Source organism: Microchirus variegatus (genome assembly GCF_963457635.1).
Source record: "Microchirus variegatus genome assembly, chromosome: 9".
NCBI lineage: Eukaryota > Metazoa > Chordata > Actinopteri > Pleuronectiformes > Soleidae > Microchirus > Microchirus variegatus.
This window is the reverse complement of record NC_139810.1, coordinates 6,577,718-6,588,735: the sequence shown is the minus strand read 5'-3', so window position 1 is coordinate 6,588,735 and position 11,018 is coordinate 6,577,718. Positions and strand designations below refer to the sequence as shown.

The following is an 11,018-nucleotide window of genomic DNA, read 5'->3' as shown; positions in this document are numbered from 1 at the left end:
ACGTATCTGGCAACCCGTGGTTACTCAGCAGCTGAGACTCTACTGACTGCAATGATTGGTAGACGGCGGTAGGTGGCGCCACATGCCAAAACATGATTTCAAAACATAAACATGGTTTGCAGTCTGCAAAATATATTTTTTAAAGCAAATATCTTGGCTGTACTGTTGTTGTTGGTGAGTTCAGTTTGTTATATGAACATTATTCCTGAGTCTCTGTGACATATTAGGAGGATTTTATGGCCAGTTGCTTTAGATTTATTACATAATGCACCTTTAAAGGTCACACTTTTATTCATTAAAAGAGTTGCAAAATGAATAGAACATATGCCAAGACATTGACAAGATTAGAAATAATGATTTTATTCAAAAGAATAATTTTGCCCTTTCGTCAAAGAACCATCCAATAGCCTTCTAGCACGATTAGCAAACACAATGTGTTATGAGAACACTGCAGAGATGCTGGAAATGGGCCTCTATACACCTATGTACGTATTCCATTAAAAACCAGACATTGCAGCTAGAATAGTCGTTTACCACATTAACAATGCATAGAGTGTATTTCTGATTAATTAGATTCATTGAAAAAAAGTGTTTTTCCTTCAAAAGTAAAGACATTTCCAAGTGACTCCAAACTTTTGAACGGTAGCGTACGAGCACAGTCGCTAACACACACTGTCAAGCACCATTTACAATAAAGCGGCAAAGTAACACGTCCGCCGCTAATCCCTGCCAGGCCAGTAGTGATGAGTGGACTCACTTTTGCCAGCGGGGTCCGAATATATTTGCAGTAAATTCTTCTTTTTTTTTTCAAGTGCAGAAGTGCTCCCACGACAACATATTTATGATCGACCTCCTCCAGCAGAGCTCCAGTGTGTGCAAATATAAACCACTCCAACAGGTTGTAGCATGATCCTCAGCTCCAAAAAAAGACCACACAGCAGCTCAGCCACAAAAAAAAAAAAAAGTCCCTGCAAAGTTCTTTCACGCCCCCACAACATAAGAAAAACACTCCACCGAATATTATTGTTCTGTCTTTCTCTTGCTCTGAGCGTCTGTGCTCTCTCAGTCTGCCGGTTATCTCTATTTAGCAGCTCATATACGGTCAGAGGTCAGATTAATATTTGTTTCATGTGTTGCCTCAGAGAGCAGCAGGCAGCGGTCTTTTGAAGGTCATCGGACGCAGGGAGGCAGATGAGGTTTGGAGGATGGTGGGGGGGGGGGGCGACTGAGCAGACAATACAGTAAAACATTTTTCCAAGGTAAACCGACCCTCAAATGAAGCAGTGTGGGGTTGCGGTGGCAAAGGACACCTCCCTGTCTTCCTGTCCTATTCCACCCCACTTTCGTGTACGTTCTTTGCACCGCACAAACCAAGCGGCCTGTTAAAACAGCCCAAACCAGGTGGAGCTGTGCTCTCACAAATGTTCCCCTTCTGGTGTCTCACACGTCCAGGGGCCTCACGAACATATGAGACACAGCTGTGAGACATGCAGAAGAAAGAGAGGGGGTGGTTCAATGAAACAGCTTTGAAATAGTTCACTTTGTGTATCCCATTTAGGTTTGGGCTTGATAGCTTGATTTTTTTTTTTTTTCAAGAAATCTGCTTCCAGTATTGAATGATTGAATCCAAGTGCTGTCAAAGGCCTTATCCAATCCATTTAGTTTCGCATTCTTTTTTTTTTTTTTAAAGAAAAAAGACACATATCTCATAAATTTTAAGAACTAAACATTAGAGATTTGCTGCTTTTGCCAGACAGGTGGCCTGCTTAGCACAAAAGTCGATCCCTTAGAGATTAACGTTGCAGCGCATAACCTCAGGCATGCACTGCTTTTTTTGTTGTTGTTGCTGTTATTATTATTCGGCCTCTGGTCTTGTTGAACAGGAATTATGTGACGTTATTTTGCATGCTGTGCTCTTCATATTAAATCGGGCTCTGCCAAGCAATATCATTATAGACCAGACTGAGGGCGGCTTATTCTGTCGGACGTCTGAATGACTGGGTTTGTCGAGCAGAAGAATTCTCTCTCGTCGTGTTTGCGGTCACACTCTAACCTGTTTGCAGCCATTTCGCTTCACCAGCACAATGTTGACGTGACCTCCGTCTGTCTTGACTTAAAACAAGTCACTTCCTGTGTGTGCGGTGCAGGAATGTCACCGGGCAACGTCGTACTGAGAAACAAAACAATTTGAATTTAACATTGAAAAGTTACGCAGTACAGTTTTAAAAGATTTTACCTTTTTTTTTTTTTTCTCTATACTTGAATTACCTACATATTATACCCTATTTCTTCACATTGACCTAGTTCACTGGTGTCCTGATGAACATGTCAGTGACATGCTTTGGTCAAAATACCTTAAGGATGAAGCACCACAGCAGTTCAATCACTCTGCCAAAACAGCCCTGTTCAGAACGCTCTCTTTTGAGTGCCTGTCTCTTTAAATGCAGATGAGACACAGGAAACTACGTCAGCGTCACTGAGGCTAACGGCAGCTAACAGCAGTTAGCATTTGGAAAAGCCAACATTTGCAGACTCTAGCCGGGACATTGCCATCATATATAAAATGTAAATCCTCTGAGGCTGGAAGTTTGTGTAGAACTCTGTGCTGCATCCACTGTACAGGCAAGAATAGGACACTTTGCTGACTTCCGCCCTTTAGGGACAAAGCGGAGCTCCGCGATACAACAATTCCAGGAATGTCTCATTGTGACGTAGCAATGAGTGCAGAAGTCAACATGGCATGTTTTATCTCCTCTACTTAGACTGAGGCGGAGCACAAAAACATGACAGTCATCTTTTTTCACACTCCAGAGTCCCAAATATAAGTACCCTAACCCTATTAAAATGATTAAAAAGTTGATTTTGCATATGTCTCCTTAAAAAAGAAAAAAACATTACATTTTCAATAAGCTATCTGAGCTCTGAGAAGTGCAACACAATCCCCCATCCCCGTTGCCGTCTCTCAGCACCTACTTTCACTCATATCCGGTGTGTCCCGTCGCTCCTGTGTCTGTCTCTGGCCAGATATGGTGCTCTGGAACACCTGAGTAGCCTGGATCTGATTCATAGCTCTCAGCAAATCGACCAGACCCATCAGTTATAGTCGGTGTCACTGACAGTGAGAGATTCTGCTTTGGTTAAGCTTCCCATAATTCTCAGCTTAGCAGGGCTTATCCATTGGAGGATATTATCACTCAGGCACTCTGTCACTCGTGTCATCGGCGCAGAGTCATGGCTTGACACTGAGCTGGCCTCCGTTAGCCAGCCACATACTTATCAGCATCCATTACTGAGGTGTGAGGGCCTGATAAAGGTCTGCGCAGCTCCAGCCAGAGGTCCCATTTAGATTCTTGTCTGTGCAGCGAGAGGCCTTGCCCTCTTGACTCTTGCTCTCATCACTCTGTAACGCTGCGTCGGCCTGTCAATCAGAGAGGACCCTGGGTGATCAGTCAGCCCAGACTCACGCTGGTCCGAGGAGCCATTAGAGAGAGGAGGCAGCATAGCCAGAGTGGCTCAGGCCAAAAGCTGATGAGAAACAGAGGAGCTGGAGAGCCCGAGGTCTAAGGGAGGGGGGGGGGGGGGGGGGGGAGGAACAGGAGGTGGATGTGCTGAACTATGTGGATTGTGAAGGGAGGGCAGCTCTGTTTTCTATTTGTGAGGATTAAGTTGACAGATCTGTATTTAGTTTCTTTGGGCCTCTAGCTGCAGCTAATCCCCCTCACCTGCAGTGGGTGCCCCACCCCCCCTCCTCCCTCCCCAACTCCTTTCCTCTGACCCTTCAGCCCTTACTTCCCCCCTACAGCCCAGCACAAACACTCATCCCGAGACAAGCACATGACTCGTTGCACTCTGTCTCCTCAGGTTAGGGCCTCACACTCGACACAAATCTCTGCTGGGCCAGAGGAACAGCAGGGGTCTGGAACAGAAGAATAAAAGGACCCCAAAAAAACCTGTGGTCTTCCACATGTTCATTCATTTTTTTTTTTTTTTTTTTAGCTTTGGGTGAGGGGGTCGTTCCTCATCACTTAGAGATAGCAATTACTCAGAAATTAAGAGCTATTACAACGGAAGCAGCTTGCCAAAGCCACTCAGGAGAACGAGGGACCTTTAGTGAAGCTGCACCTTAGGAAATATTCAGGGTCAGGTCAGGGGCACGGACCTCTTCTCTTTAGATCCTGGCTCACACACACACACACACACACACACACACACACACACACACACACACACACACACACACACACACACACGCACGCACACATTATTGTACTTGCTGCATACTGAGGACCAGCATTGCCACTTGAAAATCAACACAATTACAAATATCTACTTCATGAATGACATCTGTAAATAACTACTGGGTGCAGTACCATAAAATGTGAGCCCCAGAGCAAAACGTGTGTGAAACACCTGGGCTGGAAAACAGGTTTTTGTACCAAATTGAGGAACCTCTGTTAAAAACAGAGTATAGCATGTTTACAACCTAAGGAAGTGGTTTCAATGAAAACAAAGTGAGGACCGGCCAAAGTGTCCTCACTCCGTAAAAATGGCCCCACTTTGTTGGTTAAAAACCCTCACTGGTCCTCAGTATGTCACAAGTACACCAACACACACACACACACACACACACACACTGACCAGGCCTTCAAACTGCGATAGAAGACTGCAGCGCCTCTGCAAACACACACACACACACAGCATGCCTGCCAGCAATTCTGAACGGTGGGGACTGTGGATGATCTAATAGTTGCAGAATCTGAGCGTGTTTCAATAATAAAGTGACTTGACAACAAGATTATGCAACAAAGAGCCAGAGACGGTCTCTGAAAGGTTGTTGATGAAGCAATATGCGGATCATCCCCAGGGCATCATATGTATTCAATGTCATTTTTTTTTTACGTTTGGAGCATAGAGCAGCCCTATAACTAATCGAGAAAAAAAGTGAACTGCAAAAGAAGAGACTAATAATATTTATATATTTAAAAACCCACTTTCACATGGCTCACAGATCCAGTATATGTTTGGTTTGCGTGAGGCTAAAGTCGATTACTCCCCAGCCAACCATAGTGAAAACACCAAACACAACAAGAAACACACACACACACACATACAGTGCAGACACACCTTTTGGACAAGTAGCAGCAAGCTCGCATTAAGGGTCTCACGACTGTGTGAGCGCCACAGAGGGTGATAATGGGGATTTCTTCTAAACACCACCAGCACAGGTCTACTACTGCATTACACCAATGAGGTGCTAAGTGGCCCACACACACAGCTCTGGATGTTATTAATGGACACACGGCAAACGGCAAATGTCCACTTTGACTTGAAGTAGACGGCTGCTGGTAAGTTGCTGTTGCAAGTCATTTTGTGCGTGTCAGGACAGCGATCCTACAACACTGCAGGCTATTTAGGCTGGAAACTCTGTGTTATATACACTGATCTCACCAAAGAAGAGAGGAAAACATTTAAATGTAGAATATCTACAATTAAAATTTGTTTTGTTATGTATATAGAGAATAGGTCAGATTCAGTATTAGCCTGTCTAAAAATGCATGGTCATCCAAATATGTGGGTCAGCAGAATCCTCACAATTTTTTCTTCATAGTCTCGTTTGTACACCTGTTGTTTCTCCACCTGCACTGTCATCAGTCTCAGGCCTCAGCTTTCTGCATCGCCTCAGTCCAAACACAGATGGACAATAAAAATGCGTTAACCAAAACCACCTTTAATATTTGTCATCGGGGCTTCAGAGTCTGCACGGCAAATAATAGAGGACAGAGTGTGGAGGTTTGTTATTGCCAAATGTGAAAAATACTGTTCTGTTTGTGTGACTTGTGACACATGATATTGAAGCTACTGAAAGAAACAACATATAATGTAATCCAGTATATACTGTATAATTTAGCTTTTGGTCACACGACGTTGTAAAAACAAAGCTACTTTATATGAATAATATTATGAAATACATTTAGCGTCCAGTATAAAGAGGTATGTCATGTTTGTCAAGGTTAGTTATTCAATCAGTCATATGGTTGCAGTAGGTGGGTCATAGAATGTCATAGAAGCTATTGAAAGAAATTTGACCATATATGCATTTTATGGTAATATTCATAGTGGTTAGCGCGCTTTCCTTTGCAGCAAGAAGACCACTCGGTTTGTGACAAGGGCCTTTTCTGTATGGAGTTTGCATGTTCTCCCTGTGTATACATGGGTTTTCTCCAGGTTCTCTGGTTTCCTCCCACAGTCCAAAAACATTCAGATTTGGGGATTAGGCAAAGAGTGGATGCTTGTTTGTCTGTATGTGGCCCTGTGATAAACTGGCGACCTTTCGCCCTATGTTAGCTACCCCCACTACCCTCACGTGGAGGATAAAGCAGCAGAAGATGAACGAATGAATGCAATAATGTATTATGGATCATTACAATCTTTGTCATTTAACCTATTGTGTTTTTTTTCTGTTTTCCTTTTGGTTCTCTCGAAAAAAAGTTCAGTAATTATAAATAAAATGCATTATTACAATAATAATTATTATTATTTGAATTTTATTCTGTCATTGCAAATAGTTCTATTTATGTAACTTTCTGTATGTAGACTTTTAGATAAGTCTCCCTCATGTTATACTTACAAATGTAAACAGTCCCCTCTTGAAATAATTTATTGATGGTCCCTAAATCGAGGACCCCCTTAGCCAATCAGTCACAGGTCTGGTGCAGGTGAGCAAAGGGGAATATGATTTAGGAAAGTAGTGAAATAATACACAGCACAATGGCTTTTGGGACGACGGGAATATTTTCTGAGATTGACAAACTTCGAGTTCAGTTGCTAAACAACACTGACGACAGTCAGCGCGTGGAGGAACAAATCAGTCAGTAAGTTCACATTTATCCGCTCCAACTAACACAGGAGATTAGCATACGCTAGCTTAAAGTAAGCTAGTTAGCTTCTGTTTTCAAAACTTTTCTCCCTACTAAAACAACTCTTATAATGCACGTAACCACAGAGCTCCACACTACAATCTTTACTGTACTTTCACAGGTCTTTCATTCACTCGTTACAATGTGCCATATTATTATATTTGGGCAAGTGTAATACCAGTTACTTAATTATGACTAATTAGCACACACGGGCCTTATTTATATAGACATGCTAACCTTGAATGTTTAAAATGTCCGACTGAGTTGTTTTGTACAATATAAAAAAATGTATGTACCAAAATGTATATGTTTATGTATTGGTATATGTTTTATTTAAAATGGAATTAGACTAAATTATTTATTTAGACGTATAATGATGTTGAATACCTGAACCCTGTATTTGCTTGACATGTCCATGCTGTAAATCACTGGACAGGGCTGCTGAAAGCAGAAGTACTTGGCAAATAAAGCAGACATTAACATTTATTAGTTGTTTTATTACTGCACAGTTTCTCAGGAGCCTCATGAAAATATCACAGTCTGTTGTTTTTAGGTAACTCAACCAAGTTTCCCATATACAGCGCTTAACAAATGTATTAAACCACCTGCCATAAAAATAACAACATATGATTATTTTATAAATCTTTAAAAAAAACTGTTATTTATTTGGCAAATAAACTTAATTCACCCACATTTGAGTCGGCTCACTGGGCTTAACATTACTAAAATATATTTTCTGTTCAAAAAAACAAGAAAAATAATATAATTTGACATCTTAATTGAGAAATAATATTGTGCTCCATGTTTTTTCAGTTTTTTTTTTTAAACAATACATTTTGAGAATTCATGGATGGAACAATATTTTATTTTAGCATTAAAAATATTATTTCAGTTAAAGAGCTTCTACATACTGATGTATTAATCATTACAGAAATATATACAAACTATGATTACCAATGCTGCTAATTTAGAACAGCTGTGGCTTTGGTTGGTGGTCTCATAATTGTGTCATGCTCTGTATATTGTCATCCTCATTTCATCTCAACTTCCAGCAGGGAAGTCTTGACTCGTATTGAAAAGGTCATCTTGGGAATAGTGGTCAGTCTGTCCAAAGATGAGGCCCCTGCCCTCGCAGTGCCCAACCGATCCAGCTGGGACAATGTCAGGTAACTTGATTCAAACACATTAAAACTTTTTCTCCTCGCCACACACCCAACACTACGGTTGTTTTTTCCACACCAATCCAGTGGGATATGTGTAAGCTGTCTGACCTTTTCGAAAGGTAAACAGTTGTGTAAAGAAGTAAATAAACATGTACGTACATAAGGGCTTATTGTGGGAGGTCAGGCCACACAAGATGATGCAAGTGCAGTTTAATTTACTTAAAGAGAAAATATATACTTGCGTCCTGTCTAAATTTGTCCAAGGGGTGTTTTAAGCACACCGTCTTGGCAACCCAAAAATTAAAACTTTTACCTTTGAAGCTGAAATAACTTCCTGAGCTCAAAGATGACAGAGAGATAAGAGATTGAAAGGATTTGTCTACACACAGACATTTTCATGAGGCTTTAATGTGACGAGGCTGCAGAGACCTTATAGTCTGAACAAAGCGGACTGTCTAGTCTTGTTTGGATCAAACATTGCTGCAGCTTAAAGCACATTCTGGCTTAACCCTTTACCATGTCACAATCTCAAAGTAGGACGTGAAGAACGGGGAGGTCTTCTCATAGGTAGCCCTCAGGGTGTGGGGTATTTCAGATGTCTGGAGCTGCTTTTCAAAGCAGTAAATGTAACATCACACACACATCGGTACAGATCTCTTAAAACGTAGATTTGCAAATAGATATGCATATATACAATATGGACAGAGATTTTTTCCCATATTGTGTCTTCATTTTGTTTGTATCTGTAAGCGTTCAGTCATTTTCCGGACATCTTTTTTAAAAACACTTACAGACACACAACTTACATTACATATGTTACAACTACATTATATATATTATAAAAAGTATGCCACCAAAATATGTTACAAACTGTTGTAACATACAGAGCCATGTTACTAAGAATATGTATCGTATTAATGAACATTATAAAGAATCTCAAATTGGATCGTTTTAAATCACGAGGTCCAGGAATGAATGGAAAGATGCACTTGAACTGTAAGCAGGTGAGCTAGACAGCATTTGCACTCATGAAAAATATCAATGATTATCCCGATAATGGAAATGTGCCATGGTCAGCTCTATTGAGATATATAATAAAACAGTATATTGTATCATCCCTCCTATTTAAAAAAAAAAAATCTATTCTTGTCTTTTCCACTCACTCTGCCATCTGTTTTTCTGTCACTTCTTCCCACTTAAGCTTTGACGGTGCCATTGGGCTTCAAATGAATTCAGAGAGTTCTGTCAGCACCATTAGGAGTGATTGTCCTTCGTCTGTCACTAAATTTGGTGAGAAAATACTCCCCAACCGCAGATTTTTTCCCCTCATATGTGGCTTTGCTGTTCTTGACAACAGACATTCCTCCGAGTCTAAAAAACCTGTACAGATGTACCATCCTTCAGAGCATGTGGCTTTCGTTTGTGTTCATTGTAAACATCTGCAGCATCTGCACAAACAGCGGTAAAAGTCAGTCAGAGTTTTAGGTGACAAATTGGCAGAGACAGGGCATATTGAAAGAGGCTTTTAAGCATCAGTTTTCCACATGGAGAACCTAATTAAGAACAGAAAATGTCTTTTTCCCCAACTTCAGACCTTTAATATTGTGACATAAGACTATTGACACTCAACATTTTGTTGATAGTTTTTTTTTTTGTTTCTCTGTTAAAAGCTCAGATCCTCAAGATTCTCTCAGTCATCTACAGACTCTTGCAGAGCAACTCCTATGCAACTAAAAGGTCGTATTCCTATCAGCTCAGCATCAGTTCACGTTATAATGAATCGTCACTGATGTGTTTCTGGTGGATATTATTGCAAAAATCTCATAAATAATCCCATATTGTTTCCACAGAGACATCTATTACAACAATACACAGCTGTTTACTTCACAGACAACTGTCGATTGCATCATCGATGATATCTCCTGTATGCTTAAGACTCCTCGACGATCACTTCATGTGGTAAGTGTGCACTTTATGGCAGAGAATAGACAATCCGGACATTAATACCTGAAATCTGTTTTTAGTGTGGTATTTAAACATTTGTTCAAGTAAAGTATGTCTACACACTCTGCCGTACGTTTGTGTTAAGATCACGGTGCGTTTGTGTGTATTCGACAGTTGGCCACGTCCAAGGGATTGATTGCAGGCGATTTGCGTTACATGGAGGAGGATGGCACAAGGATCGACTGTCGCTCCAGCTCTGCGGTGAGTCTGATCATCACATAGATGCACACTGAGAACACACAGCTACCAAGTTGCACATTCCCCATAAAAAATGTTAAATCGACATAACAGTTGCGTTAAAAGAAATTTTGATATACATTTTGATATTCAGGTGTTTTAATGGAGAGCGGTGCGAATGAGTTATCATCTTATCTAACTATCAGTAAACTCAATCACTAGTTTCAGGGTTTTTTCCCCAATATACCATCATATACATTTTGAAAAATGATGGTCCCATGTAGAGTAAAATAGATGAGAGGTAATAAAAGATTTATCCTCTGTTTTTTTCCTTTTATCCTTCTGAATGTAGTCATTAATCACTCTCTTACATCTTGTATTGTTACTGTTTTCTTTGCATAATTATATGTGATGTAATGTAATATGTGGTGTAACATTATATTTCTTTTGTAACCAAGGCCCAAAACATTCAAAGTTGCTGTCAGTGAAATTTGTGTTAAAATGCAAATTTTTGAACATAAGTGTCCGTGAGGTGACGTAGGTAGGAGGTGCGGCATTAGACGAGGAGTTGGCCAAAATACAAGATCAGTGACAGCAGCTGTAATACATTTATTATATTTGCTCAAATCTTGATTTATGCCATGCTGCCATTTATAACCTTTTCATTGGCACGAACAATATACTGCAAACACTCTGCACACGCACTTGGCAGAGTTGTCAATCTCTGCTGCAGGTCCTAACACAACATGTGATACAG

General features: G+C 40.6%; 1 protein-coding gene across 1 annotated transcript in view; it reads left to right on the top strand.

Annotated features, from left to right (window-relative positions):
• Nucleotides 1–6,768: 6,768 nt before the first annotated feature.
• Nucleotides 6,769–11,018, top strand: part of LOC310931786 (5-aminolevulinate synthase, non-specific, mitochondrial-like) — a gene marked incomplete at both ends in the record, with an annotated part of 17,690 nt that continues 13,440 nt past the window's right edge. The window contains 6 exons of the mRNA XM_083895015.1: nt 6,769–6,872; nt 7,889–8,083; nt 9,282–9,370; nt 9,751–9,817; nt 9,931–10,039; nt 10,199–10,285. Of these exons, the coding sequence (XP_083751141.1) occupies nt 6,769–6,872; nt 7,889–8,083; nt 9,282–9,370; nt 9,751–9,817; nt 9,931–10,039; nt 10,199–10,285 (651 nt within the window). The remainder of the gene's footprint in view (nt 6,873–7,888; nt 8,084–9,281; nt 9,371–9,750; nt 9,818–9,930; nt 10,040–10,198; nt 10,286–11,018) is intronic.